The following is a 21,941-nucleotide window of genomic DNA, read 5'->3' on the forward strand; positions in this document are numbered from 1 at the left end:
ACTATTCCTTTTCAACATTATCCAAATTCTGAGGAAAAGTCTCCACATTTCAAATACTCACATCTGGCAAAAGGCCAACAGTGCTTAATGCAGAAGGCAAAAAGACAACTTGGTTCCATGTACCACTGGTTCACCCCTATGCCCCTACATATTTTTTAAAAGGTTAACTATTAAATGACTGTGCATGTAAACTTCTCACTGTTTATAGATGTTCCTCTAAAAAACAAAACAAACCACTAAGTGTTCTAACAATTTTTCTCCCTTAAGAACTGTGAGTGGGGCGGCTAGGTAGCGCAGTGAATAGAGCACCGGCCCTGGAGTCAGGAGGCCCTGAGTTCAAATCTGCCCTCACACACTTAACACAAAAACTAGCCTAGTGTGACTTTGGGCAAATCACTTAACCCCAATTGCCCTATCTTCCCCCCTCCAAAAAAAAAAAGCAAAAAAAAAAAAAAAACCCAATTGCTAGCTAGTTTTGTTTCCCCACTGACTAAAAATATTCTACTCAACAACACTTACTGGCCATCATGAGTCACAATTTACAAATAACTAGAATTAAAGTTATTCATTTGTGTTGGATTGGAAAACGTATAAATCCCAAAGAGTTCTCTAAGCATATATAAATGTGCCTTTCGAAAATAAAATACAATCTAGTTAGTTTAATTTACTCTAGTAAATTAGATATTTTATCTGCCATAACTATAATATAGCCTGCAATCCCCACAATAATGAATACTTCTTTTGTTTTTTCGAATTAAGAGCTAAACATCATGTTATGTGCATTTAAACCTTTGGAAAACATAACTGTTGATGAAACAGTTTACTGAAATAATCATTGTTGATTAGAATCTGTTAAACATTACCTCTTGGAAATATCTGCAGAGGCTCTATTAACTGTCCATTTACTTGCTGTTCCATTACTGTGGAATAATACTGCAAAGAGATTATAGAAAGACATTACTCAGTAATGCATGAATACTGGAATGGACATTCATGGGTTGTTTAATTCATAGTAGTTTTTTAAAATTGCTAATATACATATCAGCTTTGAGAATACTTTCCCCCTACTTGAACATCAAAATGACTATAGTGAATGCCTAGGCCTGAAAGTTTAGTACAGTATAATCCCCCAGATAAAACTGACGCATTTCTAAAAGTAAAAATGTTGATTAAAACTTTATGTAATCTCTGAAAGTATTTTAAAATGTTGCTTATTAAAAAGAACATAAATGAATTTTAATGCTAAATTACTGTATTGCCTCTTCCCCACACCCTCCTGACCCAATTTGGTAAATAAAGATGTAAATGTTTCATATATGACTTTGCTCCACATGGCAGCCAATGAGACAAATATTCTTTACATATACATATATGTATACACACGTGTTCAATGAAAACATAATCCAAAACTAAACTACAAAGTCTGTTACATTATTAACTACCAGGAGGGTTCCAAAGAAGGTTGAATTAAAATGATACAAAAGGACCATTGCCAAGTTCCATGCATGCTCAAACCCAGCACAAAACAAAGAATCCTTATCCTTAGTATTGTTAAAGATGACTTTCAATCCACAATTAAACTTTTAACAATGAGGAAACAGGAAATGAAAACACTTTCAAAGTGTTTCTCACAGTGATAATATTATTTTACTGAAACTAAGTTAATTTTGTCATTAAATAAATATTAGTTTTTACTAGCTTAATCCTCTTCTCTCAGCAATTATGGATACTAGTATGAATTGTTAAAGTCCAAGTGAATACAAGACTTAGAGATGGCTTTTGCTCCTTCACTCCTACTAACAGATGACCCAAAATATTCTTGATAGAAAAATAAAGACAAAAACTGCTGATGAAGTAATTTGAGAGGGTGTCTTCTAAGGGTACTCTCCCTGAAACAAATACTAATACTTTGGCATTGAGAGACAAATAACTACTATTTAGTTGCAACATTTGGGGAATATCTCCTTTGTGATCCTTTGTTGACTTCCCACAAAGGTTTTTACAACATATAATTTTGCTGTATTTTTCTGCACAGCATAATTCTTAAATAATAATTATTATGTACAATGGAATTACTGAATCAAATGAATTTTGTGGAGAAACATAGAGGATCAGAAAATTCTACATTATTTCTGGAAATCACAATACTCTCTTTGCCTTTATAAAAAATAAAATGAAAGTAGATTTTTGATAGCTAGGGGGCTACAAAAATGTGCCTTGCTCTCCAGAGGCCTTCAAACTGTAAAGGAAATCGGTTCTCCCATTCCATGACCCTAAAGACTTATATACATACAGTATAAATGTGCACTACATCCTCCATGGAATATACACTAAGGCAAACGTTTTTCAGGAGACTATGTTCCTTAAAACCACAGAAATACAGCATTCGCCATTACTCAAACAGTGATGACAAGTAAATGAAATATCAATCATGTAGGCTGTCAACCTTTTGGGACAGCAATAACTGTTAACAAGTAGTCTGGAAAAATTGTCCGAAAATGACTTGTCCTCAGCACTTGAGTGTTTGAGGTTTCCATGGAAAATTAAGATGCCAGTGGCTATTTGGAACATTGCTCAGGTATTCTTTTTAATGGAAAATTTGCCAGTTATTGATCCACAGCATGTACCCCTTGCTTCTGGAAGGCTGCAAGCAACTTTCCAATCAGTGGCTGTCAAAAAAATTACTGCCTTTTTATACTGATACAAGACAACAGCAGCAGTGCTGCTCTCCCATACTTAATGCTTTTCTTTAATTAACTGCTATATACAATAGGTAAGTAATTTCAGTTACCACTTCAAGACATTCCTAGAAACCAAAGCAAACAAAATCTTCTTATGCCTTCATATAACAAATTAATTATAGAGGTGTCTGAAAATGGTGCTTGGGGTCAAGTTTGAAAACAAATACCCTCAAATGTAAAGGGTGAGAACAGGTGCAATACATTTTTTCCTACTATAAAACCTTGCATGCATGAAATTGGACTGTTTTCTTATTTATTTATCTACCTCACAAATAAATAAAAATTCTGTCTTTTTACTTTAGATCTTTGGCATATGATTGATAAAATATAGGCTACTGAGTCACTGGAAAATTTCTGGAAATTTACATCTCTTTTTATACTGGAACCTATTCTCAACAGTTAATATTAATGATGTTAAATGGGTGATTTCTTAATTTTTCTAGAGGCAATTTTTCTTACTGAGTCCTTTCAAATGTTGAGGTAGATTTCCTCCCATAAAAATCTTATTTTTAATGTCTCTGTATTACTGGAGATTCCTGATTAAGACCAAAGGAGAGGTAAGTTTAATGTACGTAAATAAATTAAATTATTAAGGTTTGTCTTAAACAAAGTCCTCCCAACCAAATTCCTAGTGCTGGAACAACACATCTTTAATCCCATTTCAAACCCCAGGCTAGGAGGACCTTTATTGAAGAAGGCTGAGCCAATTTCTGAACTACCATAAAACTAAGCAGAGTTCCCAGGAGCTCTGTCACTACTGCTGCCTCTTCTATATCAAAAGTATCCAAAACCCAAAAAGGTTACCCTTACTTCTTTCTAGCATCAAGTCAATCTCTTCCTGTTTGTGTTCCCCTCCTCTTTCCAAAATTTTCATTTTCTCCTACCTTCCATTCAAAAGAAATGGGAGAAAGGAGAGGAGGAATAGCACCTATTTCATTTTAAACAGGATTAAACCCATCAATAATTCCAAAGCCTAAATTATTAGGCTTGAAACGTCTCTCAAATAAGGTAGGCTCGTGCTGCCAAGATACTCAGAATAGCCAGAGCAATCAAAGTAATATTAGCAAAGTCACTAACTAGGTCTACCATATGTATATATAATCCTATGTGAATCATGGGCATCATGTATAAAAAATATTCTTCTAAGCACAATTTAGTTTGTCCACCCGCCAAAATTTTTCCAGCATTTACTCTCACAAAATTATCAGGAAAAATGTTTCATTAAATCAAAGTTAGTATTAACATTTATTAAATTTGTTTTGTGGTGTTCTTTTTCTCACACAGTAACTAAGGCAATAGTCAATAAGCTAACCAGGTAAAGATTAATCAGTTTTGTATTTGTTAAGGGAGACTCCTGAACCAGCTGCAGACTAGTTTCAGCATCCCTCTGAGATGCTCTTAAAAAATTCTTAAACAATTTTAATAAGGATGTGACACAAAGTTTAGCAGAGTTATTCAAAATCTAATTAATTTGAGACTGAGGCCACATTCAGCAAGGGGATAAGAAGTACATGTTTTCTTTGGCTTTGTTTTATTTTAAGAGTTATCTAACAGTTTTCCTATTTGTAATCAACCTAATTCAAATTCTAATAGCAAATTCAATCAATAAATACAATGTTTTTTTCTTCATGGAAAACTGCCATTTAAGAAGGTTCCTATAACACTAAAAGTACATTTTTTCTAATGAAGAACAAGAAACATAAAAGCTAAGTTACAAATTAAAAAAAAAACAACACAACATTAACCAGTCAAGTAACCAGACTAAGAAAGTATAAGTATTTAACAAATAAAAAATACTTTGCACAAAGTAAGTGTTCTGGAAGAAAAATTGTATTGGAATACTCTTACTTAATCATGGTATGTCCATATTAGAGACTTCTAACTAGGTTAGTTGAAAGTTTTGCCACAAGAATAGAAATAGAACTATGCTGATAGAGCCAGTTTAACCAATAACACCCATCCTATAAGGCATTTCACTAAATGGGTGTTTTTGGGTAAATTTCTGAGAGGCATATATGTCTGCTAACTAAACAGTTTCATTTTCTGTTCTCCCTCTCACCAGTGATTTTTCAAGGTACCAACTTTCTCTGTACTTGTTTCTTATACTAAAAAGAGAATGATTCTGTTTCCCACCTCTCATGTAAAAACAGGTGATGTTTCCTCTAAGGTCAGTATTTCAGAACACAAGTACCATACTTGGAGAGATCTGTGATCTCAACAATATGGACATGCAGACCACCACCCACCTGTGTGTTCCTGTCCTTCCTTAAATCCAGAAGGGATTGAGGTGCCATCCAACATCCTTAGGAGGGTAAGAAGACAGGAGGGTCTTCTTTGAGATCTTCAAATATTTCATGGCTATCCTTGAATGCTGGGATGTCTACTGCTTATTCCTCACTTGCTCTTTCTCCATGACAGACCCATTCCTTTTTCTAGTCATACATTTGTCTAATGATATCCTTTATATCATGCCTGTGCAAGTCTGGAATATGTTACAGCCTGCTCATGCCTACTATGTGTCTTTCTACACAGAATAAGCTTTAATTACACAAGAAAATAAGTATTAATGATTCACATTCAGACCTCATTTGAGTTAAAAATCAGTATCACCAAACATGGTCACTCATCTTGTTGACTATTTGCCTCTATATCAGAGGTTCTTAACCTCTTTAAACTCTGGACCCCTTGGGCAGGTAGTATAATAAAGTCTATGGACCCCCTTCTCAGGATAATGATTTTTAATGCAGCAAATAAAATACATAAGATTAAAAAGGAAACAAAATATGTTGATATGCAGTTATCAAAATTGTTTTAAGTTCAAAGACTCCAGGTTAAGAACTCCTGTTCTACATGATCACCAAGATTCCTTTTAACTCTAGATTTCTATGACCATAGCTCTATGACTTCACAAATACATTTCTTACTTAGAATTGTTGTTAGTTTTTGGCCTGGAAAAGAATTCTAATTTTAGAGAAAAGGTTTTATTTCAAAGAGATCCTGATGTTTAGCTCAGCCTGGAAATGAATGTACACTAGACAATCAAATCCATACAATTTCCTAATATTAATGTATAAGAAGTCATTTTTTAAAGGAAAATATGCCACTTAATTTTTTATGGCAAAAGTTATAGCAACAACACCAGAGTAAATATACTACAGTCTGGGAGAACTCTTGATATGAATTAGTAAGATTTATACTCTAGAGTGCTGCCCAGTTTGTTTTTATATTTTATAAGCTACTAAGGAGAGTATGAGTTCCAAGATATTTTTAGCAAAAGAAAGAAGAAAAAAATTTAGGAAATATTAAGAAAAGCTAAAGGATGGTACAGGAGAAATTCGTAATTCTATCTATCCCTGGGGCAAAGGTAGATGAAGTATGTAATTTATGGTCACAAATCTTCTGAAGAACAACTTAAGCTATTAATTCACTTTATGGCTTTATTCCATTAAATACTTAAATCTTTTGTAATCAGGCCCAAAATGCATTTTCTACATATCCATTTCATGGCTATTTTACTGGATCTCCCCATCCCCCAGAGCACAATCTGTCCACTCTTTTTATATTCTGTGCATATCTCATCTACCTCCTCCCATAAATCCTCCATAGAATAAATAAATTGAAAAGCTTTAGGCTCAATTGTTAGGCAACTTCTTCCAACATTGAACCTGAATCTTATAAAAGAAAAATATGCTCCACATAAATATCTGAGAACCATCTAAGAATGGAACAAGCTTCTTCAGGAGGGAATGGAATCCCCCCCCCTGCACTTGAAGTTTTTAAATGAAGGTTAAATGACAAACTTGTTAAGGATGTAGAAAAAGGAATTATTGTTGGGTTTCAGGCTGGCTTAGAAGGCTTCTGAGATTCTTCACAACTCAGAGATTTTGTGATCTGTGATTCTCAGCTTTAGTTCTTTAGAGACTGCAGGACTCCATGATCTGCAATTATGTATGTACGTGTGTGTGTGTGTGTGTGTGTGTGTGTGTGTGTGTGTGTGTGTGTGTGTAATCCCCAGAAGAATATTGGTGTTTTTAAAAATGGGTATTTGTTTCACGGAAACTTTAGAATCATCAACAGAACTGCATAGTTTCCCTAGAGTAATTGAAACTGCTTGCTTCTTACTATTCCATTTTAGACCCAGCTGCCCACTGTAATACCTGTCTAAGATATATGTAACTAATGAAAGAGGCTCTATGGCTTGACCATCCACCTGGCCATCATCGTTGGGACAAAAAACATTCTTCAGTTCTTGTTTTTTTTTTCTATCTGGTCTTCTAGGATAAACTGGAAGTACTATAAGGAACTAGAAGAATTAAAAGAAACTAGAAGTGCCACCGAAATACTCTACAATGCCATAAGTCCTACCCAAAGGCATATGACACTAAAATGACTAGAAGTTTTGTGTGATTGTTCCAGAGAAAATAGCACTTTTTTCAGGAAACCTAATTAACATAGTATTACACATAAATGTAACAGGCTAATTATAATAGAAGGAATATTGTTTACTTTCTAGAAGAAAGGTGTTTTGTAGAGCCAATAAAGAATAATAAAAAGTACTATTAGTCCCACATCTCTAACTTATTGACAAGAGAAAAGGCAAGCTTATTTTATTAGTTTTCCTAATATGTACCATAAATCAGCTTCTTAAATCTGTCTTTAATCTGACCTAACAGACAACATAATTAGCACAATATTTCAAATTATAAAGAAAAAAATGTATTAACTCTTTCCCTCTACCAATGATAAAATTTTTAAATTCCTTCTTCGCCAATACTGCAAGCCTACCCCATTATATGTAGCTCAGTCAGTAATTACAACAATAATCAATAAACTAACCAACTATTTGTAGTCCATAGTTAATTTGTTAGATTTCCTTTTGAAGAAGTCAACAATTATAAGATTGAAAGATGCCTACAAACTCAATTACAATACTACTTTATTGTGTCATCAGTTATACCTCCCTTCAATTATCCCTTATATCTTTCAGTAACAGGATTTTCTTTGCTGAATTAAACTGCTGTGAAGCCAGTGGTCTGCCCCCAGAAGATCAAAAACAACAACAAAAAAACACAACACATGAAACCAATCTGCCTCAAGGGTAAATTCATGCTTACTTTTACATACTTGTCCACAAAGCTGCCCTAAAATTTCACTGGCTGGTCAATGAACTGGGGTCTTCTCCCCTGTTAAAATAATACATAATTTTTCCCCTAAAATGATTATGAAGCAATGGTCCACAATATAATAACTGATTAACTGATTTAGGGATAAGAAAGGAAATTAGGGCAAAAAATGTTCTCATGAAAAGGTCAACAAGGAACAGCTTTGGGGTCTGTTTACAGACTTATCAAATAAACATACTGATTAATCCTTTGGAAGTGAAAAATACAAAAAGTTGGCAAAGTTTAATGATGACACTACTTGCTTTAAATGGCAAAACTATAGTTAGCAATCTCCAGTCAGAGGATTAAGTAATACAACAGCAAATGGAATTCAAACTGGATAGGTTTAAAGTGATATATATTGATAAGAAAGAATTTAAACTTGTCATATCAGCTGATAAACTCGAAATTCATAGGAGTCACTCAGCCAAAGCCTACAGAATCATCATATTTCGCTTAGGGGAATGTCTACACTGACCTTTCACCTGGCTTCTGGAGTGTAGAAATTTTGCTTTACTTCTGAAGTCAGAGGGAAAAAAAACTGCATTATTTAAAGTAGTGGCTTCAGGGAAGCTGCCACTTAAATAAATGGGAGAAAAAGAAAAGTAAAAGGAATATCTGGCCATGTAGACAACTGGCCAAATGAAACATTCCATTGTAAAAAGATTGCTTTATCTGACTAGTTCAAATATTGCCTTGATGAAGATACTGCTCAGCAGCTATTTAAAAACAACTATGTTTATATATAAAGGAGCAAAAATAAAAAAATCAGACATAGCAAAATGCCTTTATATTGCAATGTATATTTACCCTTTAATTCACACTTTTGTTTTCTGGATCCATTAACTTTTCCTATGATGCTAATTTACTGAGTATTAGCCCTTTTACTGCAATTCCCATAATTTGCAATCATTTTTTCAGTGATGTGTAGTAAATATCCCTGTTATCTGCTGTGAAACTTGCCCTAAACAGCAGCCTGGGATTCCTCTACAAGCTGCCAATAAATGCTTAGCACCTTCTTGAGTTCCCCTAAAGCAATTCCATAAAAGAGGTCTCTATAGTAAGGCTTGTGTTTAATGCCTTTGGAGGTGATTCCTAGTAGAATAAGAATTCTTTATATTTATACAGATGGCAAGTTAACACAGAAAGAAATTATTTATTTATTTGTTTTTACAAAAAAAGACTTTTGCATACCTAGGATGAGGACCACCCATAATGACCAGTGTCTTTGCTCATGGTCTTGCAGCAGATTATTCTTCGCTCAAATGAACCACATATAAAGTATTGTAAAATGTGAAATGGTATATAATGCTGTTAGCTAATATTATTTATAAATGCCAGCTATTGTTATTGCTGCTGACAAAGTAAGACAAATTTCTAGTCAGTTTACTAATTTCCTCTATTTTCACTTTTCTCCTTCTTGTAACAATTGTTAAAAGACAATTACTTTGTTACTGTGACGATTATTGTCAGAGAAGCATAAGGGAGGGTTTTTATTATAAGATTAATGTTACCATAATAAAGTATCGGAATTGCTTCTTCCTATCTTTAAAACAAACCATAATGGAATATATTGTCCACAATATTATCCAGTGACAATGAAGTAGGGTGGAAAGATGAACATATTTGGGTTTGGGTTGAGTCAAAATGACATAGCGGAAAATGTAGTGGACCTTGGTTTATGGATTCCTGAGTTTAAATCTTGGTTTTAAGTCATAATTCTGAATCTCCTGACCTCAGTTTTCTCATCTGTAAAATAAAAATGCACTACTGCAAGCTCACAGAAGTGTTTTGGGAAACTACGTAACTCTTAAGGAGCTATACAAAGGTAACATCTTTATTATTATAATCATTATTATTAATAATAACAAAACTAACCAATCACTGAAGACTAAGTTTATTTCAGGTACTTCGTCTCTGAAAAACACCAGGTAAAAGCTAAAAGAATGGCAAGGGTGAATTCAGTTGTGAATTGTTTTTTCAACTTTTCCCCATACCAAGAGAATAGGATGGAAATGGAAAAGCTGACAGAAGGTTATTAAACAGATTAAGGACAATATATTAATAAGGTCTTTTCTAAGTTCTAATATTCTTATTCTATATTTCTACTTTTTATCTGGGGTAGGCAGGTGGCACAGTGGATAGGATGGACAGGCCTAGAGTTAGGAAAAACTCATTTCCCTGAGTTCAAATCTAACATCTGACACTTAAGAGCTGTATTACCTTGGGTAACTCACTTAACCCTGTTTGCCTCAGTTTCCTCATCAGTAAAATAAGCCAAAGAAAGAAATGACAAACCACACCATTGTCTTTGCCAAGAAAACCCCAAATGGGGTCACAGAGTCAGAGAGGACTGAAAAAATGACTGAAAAACAGCAACAAAAAAATCGATTTCACATACATACATCATATGTAATACAATACCTTATACATATATGCATGTAAAGATATGAATATTCATGTATATATAATATCCTAGCATGCTAATACTATATTAAAACTAATCAAATCTAAATCTTTAAAATGACAAGGAGGCCAAGGGTCAAAGAACACTAAAGAAATTAGTTTCACCTTCCCCTGAAACACTACACTGGTCATAACAGGAAGCAGAATGGGAACAATACTTGAATTCCTTTGGCTAATTCTATTGCTCCACTCCCACACACTTTCCAGAAACAAAACCAAACACAATAAATCCTTCATCTGACACAATACTGAAGATAACAGAATGTGAAACAATACACAAAACAGAAAGATATACATTTAAGGTGTAACAACTCTAAATGGAAGGTTATAAAAGCAGAGGTTAACATTAAAATATCCTCTCTTCCCTAATCCTATACCAAAATGACGGACAATGCTCATGATAAACCAGTAAAGGAGCCAAAGGCATACTTGTAGGCCCCATGAAAATAAAGTTATTGTTGTCCAAATGTTAAAAACAAAAAAGATAAAAGCAGAAAAGCTGTTTTATTAAGGATTTCCAGAAGGAGAAAAACAAAACAAAACAAATTAAAAACGACATTAAAGAAATAATTAACTGTGCTCCTTAAATAATTAGCAATGATCAGGTATTTAGTTTTCAGAATATTTAGGTTCTATATAATTTTTTTTCTAATAAAGCATTTCAAATTCTAATTAAAAAATACTTTATGGAGGAATTAAAAAGATACAATAGTGTCAGAGGAAAAGCCATGATCCCAGTAGTGGAATATTCTAACAACAGTAACTTACAAGAAACTACGCTATAAAAACAGATTGTTGATTAACACAAACTCATAACAAAACGCACATAGCTATCACAATAGTGCTGTAATAACACTTGGCTGCTGAATTCTTTCAAGACATTAAATATCTCCTTGGAGACAAAATTACTTTACATTTTCTTAAAAGACAATTTATTATAGCTTTGTTTTCTTCTCATTATCTCTTAAAAATATATCTAATGAAGAAAACAAAACAAATTCTAAATAACTTACATAAAATGATACTAATGTGTGATAACAGACTTTGGTTTAATATGTTGGTTATTATTTAACATTATACAACAACCCATTTTCATGACAAAACCCTTAGACAATATAATATTCTCTGTGTCACATGGATCAAATAGCACTGTACACCATTATTATAGCATGCATAAAATTAACAGCCCAAGGCTGCTAGCAATTTAAATAATTGATAAGTTTTCAATTAAAAAGGCAACATTTTCAATTCCAATACAAAAATCTGTTTACATTACTGATAAAAACGTATGTTTGTGCTGGCCTACAGCCAGAAAATGGTTTCATTTAAGCAAGTGTGGGATACTGTTCCAAGTTTCAACTCATCCACTATAAAGTCTCCAGAAATGTAAAACATTTTCTTCTTTACTGTGACATCCTGTCTAACCCAATTCCTAACCTTCTGAATCAGTAACAGTGACTCATATGTAGGCAGCAACTTTCAGTTATATCCTTTCTCACAACAAACTTGTTATTTGTGTCATACCAGTATTACTGTCTTCATTTTATAGATGAGGAAATTCAAGGAGGTGGATAGCCCATAGCCCCACACTATAAATAGGAGAAATGGGTCCTGAAAAGCAGATCTGTTAAGTCTATGTCACTAATGGCTTCAACTACAGCTTGACCAAAGAAAGGAATCTACTATTTGTAATGGGATAGCGTAGAAAGGTTCCTAGTCTTAGAGGTCTAGCTGGACAAGCTAGAGTTCTTGTTTCAGCTCTAACACTGGCTCCAGACCTGGCAATTCCTTTAACTTTCAGTTTGGTAGACTGGGGATGATAACACCTGCACTGCATACTTCCCAGGTTTTCTGTGTGGAAAGAATTTTGTAATGCTTACAGCATTATTTAAATGTAAATGATTACTGTTATGATTCTTTTACTGATCTTCCTTAACAGTGGCTCTGAAGGTTAAAGGACTTAAAAATAATTAAGGAGTTTTATGTGGGTTTTTTTAAAAAATAAGTGGCTATAAATTTATTTTTAAAATACTCTGTATGAAAAACCAGATCTGAAAAGAATTGCAAAAACTATCAGTAACTCCTTTATCTTATGATTCCAATTCTTTTCATGAAAGCATACCAGTCTATGTAGGTAGCATTAAAAAAAACAAATATCAGTGCCACTTACTCTGTGGCTATCGTATAGCCACAGCCATTATTTTCCCTAAACCATCACTGTTTAGAGTTCAAAATGACTACCACTAGAATCTTTCAATGGAAATCCAACCACTTGAACAAATGCAGCATCAAGTCAAATGAAAAGTTGATTATACTCTTTAGGAAAGGAAATTATTTTTTGTTTTCTTACTTTTGTTCAAATATTCAAATTTTTCTTCAAATTAAAGAAACAGTGTATGAGTAGAGGAAAAAGAGTCAAACTATGCTTTTCCACTTTCATTAAGAATCACAAAAGGAGGGGCGGCTAGGTGGCACAGTGAATAGAGCACAAGTCCTGGAGTCAAGAGTACCTGAGTTCAAATCTGGCCTCAGACACTTAACACAAAAACTAGCCATGTGACCTTGGGCAAGTCACTTAACCCCAATTGCTCTCCAAAAAGCAAAAAAAAAAAAAAAGAATCACAAAAGGAAAAACTTCTCTTTCCTTGTCATAAAATGGAATGTTCTCTTTAGGAAACGTAAGAACCAGTTCCATTAGAGTTCAAGAACCTTCAGGAATACAGATAATTGCATGTGTCTAATGTTATTCCAGAACAAGGAAACAATTAGAACCTGAAGTCAAGAAGCTAAAGAATGAAGTATTAATGAGGATAAGAAAATAGACATGACTGGGACATCTCAGTCTGGATATTAGACAAATACAGATAGTTTATAGGTAAATACTAATGTTGGCAAATAATCAGTATGATCATATGTTTTGCATTATGAAAATACGTCTGTGTGCTCTACCAGAGATAATAAACACTGATATAAATAATGGATTATGAGAAAATCACAACTTTCTTTTATGTGTTGCTTTGTACTTTATTCTTTTAAAGCTGTTGAACTTTTAGAATAGTTAACTCAATGTATTAAAATCAGAGCTAGAACCTACAATAAACAGTCCTACTCTCTGCCTATCAAGAAACTGAAGAACCCAGTCGTGAATTCTCAATACACAAATACTCTCACTGAAGCTAATGGGAAGTCAATGGAAAATTGACTTTTCCAATGCTCTGTTAATCATGTCATCTCTCTTGTTCTCATTTTCCCTACTCTAAAATAAACATTTCAGAGGAACCTTTCCTGGTATTTTATATTACAACAAAATAATCTGGTGTTTTCAGTTAACCCTCCACCAAAATAATATCACCTCACTACTGACCAATGAGAGAGATTCAGGTGAAAAGGTTGTCACCAGGATTACCATTCCTCACACTGGTAGAGGTTTTTAAATTTTTCACAGTATATCCATGTGCATTGGGGTCATGGAAAGAACAAAGACTAGGACTCAGGACATTAGAGTTCTAGTTTCAGCTCCTCTACGAAATATTCAGACTTTGCAATTATTTGGCCATTTGTTTCCTTATCTGTAAAATGAGGGATCTGACAAGATGATTTTTAAGGTCCCTTCAAGCTCTAAAATTCTATGATTCATCTTATCCTTAAAACTAACCTATGAGGTAGGTAATATAAAATCATTATTCTCAACTGACAAATGAGGAAACTGAGACACAAAGGTTAAGGAATTGCCTAAGATAAGACTGAGGCATAAGTATAACTCAAGTCTTATAATTCTCATTGCTGTACACTTTCTACTAGACCACACTATGCAAACTTTGATAGTTATCTCAAATCAGGGCTCAGTCATTGCTTCAAGAAAATTTGAATTTTTCAAGTTTAAGTCCTAGATTTTTAATAATATATCCATCCATCTTATTTATCTACTTCAGTCAAATACAAATGGTAATGCAAATTTTCAGTGACATTCAAAACAAAAAGGATAAGTCATTTCTAGATATAGTCAGTCACATTTATTCAATAAGTAACCTTGGATTCTCTCTTTCTTTCTCTCTGGCATGTGAGGCATAAAAATAACAGATAGTACATCTTTAAATCATGTATCTATATTAAGCCTGCAGCTACAATATGACTGTAGTCTGCTGGAAGGGTAAAAGAGATCCCCAGTTGAAAGTAGATTTTGAAAAAAATTTTAGAGCCCAGGGGTTCATTTTTAATGAGCCGTTACTTTAAGTACTGCATAAAAAATACAGGAAATTGATAGTCCATTTAGTCTGCACTATACCTAATGCAAAAGTCATTAAGATGCATTATTCTTAATGTTCATGATATGATCAGTAAGTGTACAACTCTTTTGAAAAGTGTTATGCATGCCCTTAACTCTCATGTAAAAATTTTAAACCTTACATATTACATAGGGAAATGTGATAAATGCCATACTTTATCTAGATTTAATATCTTAGAAGGCCAGAAGAACAATGATCTCAATTACATTAACATTTTAAAAATATTTCTTATGCATAATATACCTACATATGACAGCATGGCCTTCATTTCTTCATCACTTCTTACAGTAATTCGATCACCATCCTCATCTTCATCTGATTAAAAAAGCAACATAATAAGGATGATAAGATTTCAAGTGTCATTTCTGGTAGGGAAAAACAAGTATATCTATTAATATCATTTGAGAATCTGTTGTAATTAGTCTCTTCTAAACTGATACCAAATAAAACGTCAATACTGTTTTCTTGGTTCAAGGTGGAACCAGAATCTCTACAGAAATTTAAGATCCTACTATAGACTCAACCGAATGGTGGATAATGGTGGACTCATACAATTAAATAATTATACAATGATATATGGAATATTTACATTACATTGCTCATAACAGTCTTTTATAATTTAGTCCGTCCAGAATCAGTTCATGAGCCATACAGGAAAAGCAGCCTTCTTAGTTTTAAAGTTTCACCTGCCCTTGTACCAAGCATAGTTTATCTTAGTTCCCTATTTTCTTTCTCAAATTTGGTTCTAGATGACTTTTGGCCATTTCCAGAATCAAAATACACATGACAGATGGACAATAGACAAGACAGACAGAGAGAGATAAATAGATATAAATATATTTCATTAAATATTTCCCAATTACATTTTTAAAAGACTTTAACATCCAATTTTTAAATTTTGAGTTCCAAATTCTCTCCCTCCCAACCCTCCCCTACTTCTAGAGAAGGTAAGCAATATGATAGTGATTATTCATATGAAGTCATGCAAAACATATTTCCATATTAGCCATACTGCAAAAGAAAATACACACATACAAAAAAAAGAAAAAGAAAGTGAAAAAAATATGCTTCAATTTGCACTCAGAGTTCATTAGCTCTTCCGCTGGAGGTGGACAGCATTTTTCATCATGGGTCCTTTGGAACAGTTGATTATCATTACAATATTGCTGTTACCGTGTGCAATGCTTTGTAATTTCTTCAGAATTGTCTTCAGAGGATACTCAAAATAATTTACTGCAGGCTCTGAAAACAATCTCATGAAGAGAGTATTTTAGGTTTTTTTTTCCCCAATTACATGTAAAGACAATTTTTAACATTCATTTAAAAAAATTTTTTTGAGTTCCAAATTTTCTCCCTCTCTTCTTTACCTCCCCCCTCCCTAAAACAGTAAGCAATTCAATATAGGTTATATATATGCAATCACGTAAAACATATTTCCATATTAGTCATGCTGCATAAGACGAAATGGACCAAAAGAAAAAAAGAGCACAAAAAAAAAAGTGAAAACAGTATGCTTCAATCTGCATTAAGACTCCATCAGTTATTTCTTTGAGTGTGGATAGCATTTTCCATCATGAGTCCTTTGGAATTGTCTTGGATCACTGTATTGCTGAGAAGAGCTAAGTCAGTCATTGTTGATCATCAAATAATGTTGCTGTTACTGTGTACAATTTTCTCCTGGTTCTGCTCACTTGTGTTTGCATCAGTTCACGTAAGTCTTTAAGTTTTTCTGAAAGCATCCTGCTCATCATTTTATACAGCACAAAATATTCTATTACATTCATATACCACAACTTGTTCAGCCATTCCCCAATTGATGGGCATTTCCTCAATTTTCCAATTCTTGGCCACCACAAAAAGAGGTGCTATAAATATTTTTGTACAAGTAGGTCCACAAAGAGACTAATTTGAACACAACACTATTCATTAGGATGTATAAACTCTAATACATTCATTAACTTTCTTTAATAAAAGAAACTGAAGAGACTAAAAATTGGTGGACTACAAAGAAGTTTCATGTATACACATCATATATGTTTTAGATGAGGATACCACATTTTTGAAGCTTTGAGAAACATTACAAATAAGCAAAACTATCTTAATAGAGAGTAAATAACTAGTTACTGACACAAAAGTGAAATTAAAATTAGCTGTCAAAATCATGGCCTATGTAGAGCAAAGGACAAAAATCAATATTAAATAGAAGAAAATGTAAGAAGACAATTCCAACAACGTCAAACTCATCTACACAAATGAGCTGTCCATGATGAAAAATGAGGAAAAAGACAAAAGCAAAAAATGATAACCTTTATTATCACCATTCCCAAAAAAGTTTAATCACTGCAAAAAGACCTAAAGAGTTCAGAAACTGCCCTAATGAACAAAAATTTTATTTCCTTGGAAAACAGAAATAGAATGATGCCAAAGCAACAACAGTTAGGAAATACAACACCAGAATTCAAGTAGAGAAGGCTGGTCTAAAACTGTTAATTGAAATGTACTAGTTTTCTAGAGCCACTCCTTACATGGTGACATCCAAAATCAATGAGACAGAATAACCTTTCAAAAACTGAAAAATTACTATCATAAATTTCTAAAGAATTATGCTTCTATTGTTAAAACTTCTAATGCTCTTACTTATGGATATAAAATTGAAGAGAATCAAAAACAGAAGGGCATAAAAGGTCAATATACTAAGAACACTTTAAAGTCATTTGAAGATTTTTGGACAGATAAATGTGAACAAGATTTTAATGATTTGATCAATTGCTTTACACATGTATCACATTTAGCCAAATCCTGGTAAGGCTTTTTTTCTGCACATGGATACTGGCTTAGAAGCAGTCTTATACCAAAAGGATGATGATCATCAGAAAACTATCACTTTTGTCAAAAAACGATTGAGTGACATTGAGACCTGCTATTCCATACAGAAAGTAGCTTTGAAGTGGGCTATCGTCAAGAAATTAAAATATTACCTATACGGAACTAAATTTCAAGTGTGGACTGACAATACTCCATTGACATATTTTGGATAGTACCAAATTAGATACTGTTTGTTAGAGAGGGGTAGCAGCACTAGAGAATTATTAACTTATTTTATGTCACTGGCCAAGACAAACTAATGTGGATGTGTGTAGTGGCAACCACACTGGAATATACAGGATGGCTGCTAGCACAGGTTCTTAGATCTGCTTTACTAGGAATGACAGCTGCTCAAGGGGCCAACAATCTTTTTCATTACATTCATTGGTTCAGGTAAAAAATCAGCACCGTGAACTTCAGAAAAAAATCCAAACAAAAAAAAAATAGAGAAAATACAAGCAGAGGGGCGGCCAGGGAGCAAAGCGAGGAAGAGCACCGGCTCCAGTGTCGGGATGACCTGGATCAAATCCGGGCTCAGATACTCAGCACCACACCCAGAAATAACTGGCCGTGTAACCTTGAGCAAGTTACTTAACCCTGATTGCTTAAAAAAAGAAAAAAAAAAAAAAGAAAATACAAGCAGACAAATAAAAACCAACAGATAGGGCTTCTAACCGCCTGAGAAATTAGCACAGATCAACAGAGAGACCCAACTGTTTGACCAAGGCAATATATACATAGTTACCAGAGAGAGAAGCACCAACATCTGGGTTTTTCAAAGCTGGGGAGCTCCTTAATAGCTACCCAGAGTCTCATGTGGCCAAATCACAGGAACACTCTTCCAGTGAGTGAGCCCCAAAACAGAAGGCTAATCTCAGAATATATATACACTTTTTAGAGCCAGAGGGCATCACAACACTTGTGACCCAGTAACAAACAGAAATTAGCAAAAGGTGTGGGCCTTCCTACAAAACAAGCCTCCTCTATCAAGCTTCCCTTAAAGGGCTCCACGTGAAGCCTATTAATGGAAGATCTTAAATCCCATTAACATTACAGGATGCTGATGCTCTATCTGAAAATCAGTGACACCAAAGCTATAGTAAGAAGAAATGAAAACTACCTGTGATACCCAAATAAGTAGAGTCAAAGACAAAATAAAGTGCAACTGAGAGTTTAGGCTTTCCACCAGACAGCATGCCATCTACGTATATGAAGAAGGGAAGGGAATAAGCATTTATATAGTGCCCACTATATGCCAGGCACTATACTAAGCACTTTATAAATATTTCATTTGATCCTGACAACAACCCTGTGAGGTAGGTGCTATTATTATCCCCATTTTACAGTTGAGGAAAATCAAGTAGACTGAGGTTATGCGACTTGCCCAAGGTCAAACTTCCAGTAAGTATCTGAAATCAAATTTGAATTCATGTCTTCCTGACTCCAGGCCCAGCAGTCTATCCAGTGAGCCACCTAGCTGCCCTAGGTGTCATTAAACCAACCCTTTCTACCTTCTTGGGTTTGTGCATGATTGGTGAAGATAGCAGATGGCTAATTAAGGACTATAAGAAGTAATTCAAGATGAGAAGAGAAATGGTGATTCTAAAAGCCTTAAATTCCAGTTCTCAAAAAGTGTTCTACTCCTGAGACTATGGCAGAAGTTAGAGCTGTACATCAGAGTAGTATATGAGATTACTACTGTTTTCACACATGATATCAAGAAGCAGTCAATGCTCCCAGAGAAAATCACATTATGCCCCTGAAAGCTCTACATGATGACTTCAGATATATCAGATGTTATTAACCCCAAATGACTTGTAGTTGTCATTAAGAATTGTGAGATTTTATGCTATTTGTGAAGAAAAGTACTATCAATTTGTGCTACATACACGAGGAATATAAATACTATCTGGAATTTCTTTGCACTGAATTTCCTATGCTAGAAAGAGACAGTAAGAACATAAGTCATATTTTAGTAGTGACCTCTTTGCCAGATATGCACACACATCCAATCAGAAGTCATAAAGCTTCCACAGTTATTAAAAATACTGTGGAAGAAATATTTTTCAGTATTTGCCTTTCTTGTCAGTATCTATTTTGATCAAGGTAGAGATTCTGAAAACAAGTTACTTAAAAAAACTTATCTTTGGGAAATGATAAAAAAATTAGAACTACATCTTACTGCTCTCAAGGAGACCCACAACTAACTGAATATGTAGAGTGGGGAGTGAAAGAGAACAAGGAGTCAAGGATGACACCTAGGTCCTGAGTCTGAATGACTGGGAAGATGGTGAGACCCTTGAAAGAAAGAAAGAAGTTAGGAAAAAGAGAGGATTTGGGGAGAAATAAAATGAACTTCATTTTGGATAAACTGAGTTTAAGATGTCTATGAGACATTCAGTTGTAGATGTCCAACAGATAGGTGGAGATGTGAGGTCAGGAGAGATCAGTAATGGTCAAATAGATCTAAAAATTATTTGCATAGAAATGATCACTGAACCCATTAGAGCTAATGAGATCAGGGAGCACAACAGTAAAGGAAGAAGGCAAGAGGGCCCAGGACAGACTGAAGATGAAGCAAAAGATCCTGTAACCACACAGACTAGGAGAACCAGGAGAATACATTGTCATCAAAACCTAGAAATGAGAGTATCAAGGAGAAGAGGATGACTGACAGTATCAAAGGCTGCAGGGAGGTAAAGAAGAGTGAGGACTGAGAAAAGGCCATTAGATTTGGCAATGAAGAAATCAATGCTAACTCTGAAGAGATTTCATTTGAATAATAAGATCAGAAGACAGACCACAAGTATTTTTACACCACACTTAAGTATGGCCATGAACTTTGCCTGCCTATTAATATGTGCTCTGGAGTCTTAAAGGAAGAAAATGATCCAGTTACTCATAAAAATATATTTCATTTTTGAGAGAAAAGTTGAAGAAATCTGAGCCATGACCTCAGCTCAGAAGGATTTTGACAGAAATAAACAAAGTTACAACTGTCCAATCAAGCACTACACATACACAGCCAGGTAACATAGTTTTGATGAAAACCTTGAAGTTCAAGCAATTCACAAATTAGTGGAGAGATGAAAATCTATTCTTTTTCAGATTACTAGAAGACTAGGCAACTTGCCAGGATAAAGAATAATACCTGAAAGCAGTAGGGGTTCTATAAAACAACTCATGAAAATAATATACTGTCCAGAGGAGAGTTCATTTTGGACACCTTAAGAAACAAGAAGAAAGGTTTTTGAAGAGAAGAAATTTCCAACAATTATATCTCAACTGTGTTAGACAAAGGTCCAGAAAGTGATATTTCTAGTAAGGAAGACTCTTCATCCAGAAACCCTAGGTTAGAACCAAAGGGAAACCCAGTTAAGACAAGAAGGGAACAACTGAACTGAGAAACAGTGTCTTTCCCATTTTACAAATCTCTACAGGAAAAAAGATGACCTATGTGACTTAGTGATAAGGATAATTCATACCATTAACAAGTTCAGGTATTTATACAGAAAGATCAGTAGGTCACAAAAGAATGAGAACAATTTGACCACTGACTAGGTTAACATGTTGCAGGAAAAATAGGAAGAGTGGTTCTTCATGCATTCAGATATAATTTCTGTTCATGAATTTTACATTTTAATGAGTAAATACAATATATGTATTAATATTCTATTTACCCCTATAATCACTACTGTTGCAAGTGCTATATTATTTTTATTCTACTGAACTACTGCTATTAGTAATGCATTTTTATATTTCCTGAAGCAGCTGCCAAGGGATGCTTTTCAATATGATAGAATTATTGCATATCATATTAATGTAGATTTGATGTACTCACACATGATTTTTTTCAAGAAATTGAAAAAAAATTTTGACTACAGGGAAAAAAGTATAGCAACTTCAATTGTCTTTTCTTCAGAGACTAAAGATATTATTAATGGATCTTTAAAAGACTATAGAATCTTGAACAGTGAGTTTAACTGTAATTCCTTGAGAAGTATGAGTTTTAACTTTAATGTATGAGGAGATGATGTTTAAATTTGAGGCATACAGGCACGGTGTCATTAAGACCTGAATTCAAATGTGGCCTTAGACTCTTAATAACTCTGGGACCCTGGATAAGTCACTTAACTTCTTGTTTGCCTCAATTTTGTAAAATATAAATTGGAGGTAATAGGAGCATCTACCTCAAAGAATTGTAAGGATCTAATGAAACAATATTTGTAAAAGTTAGCACATAGTAGATGCTATATAAATACTTATTCCCTTCCTTCTCTTCCCCCCCCCTTTAAATGCTTATTCCCTTCCTCTCCCCCTTCACTGTCACCTATGAAGAAACTGAGTTCAATAGTTGTAGCAGCAAGCACCTCAGCATCCCCAGGGTGGCTGCCAACACAGGTTCTTAGATCTGCTTTTCT

At 34.1% G+C, this 21,941-nt stretch overlaps 1 protein-coding gene across 1 annotated transcript in view; it reads right to left on the reverse strand.

The window, feature by feature from the left end:
* MAP2K5 (mitogen-activated protein kinase kinase 5) overlaps positions 1–21,941 on the reverse strand; it is a 292,027-nt gene that overhangs the window by 241,680 nt on the left and 28,406 nt on the right. The window contains exons 3-4 of the mRNA XM_069097384.1: positions 14,903–14,970; positions 864–933 (exon numbers count right to left, since the gene is read on the reverse strand). Coding sequence (XP_068953485.1) covers positions 864–933; positions 14,903–14,970 — 138 coding nt within the window. The remainder of the gene's footprint in view (positions 1–863; positions 934–14,902; positions 14,971–21,941) is intronic.

The sequence above is a fragment of the Petaurus breviceps genome, unplaced genomic scaffold, assembly GCF_028583685.1.
Source record: "Petaurus breviceps papuanus isolate PSGF00001 unplaced genomic scaffold, PetGlider_PUasm1.0 37, whole genome shotgun sequence".
Lineage (NCBI taxonomy): Eukaryota > Metazoa > Chordata > Mammalia > Diprotodontia > Petauridae > Petaurus > Petaurus breviceps.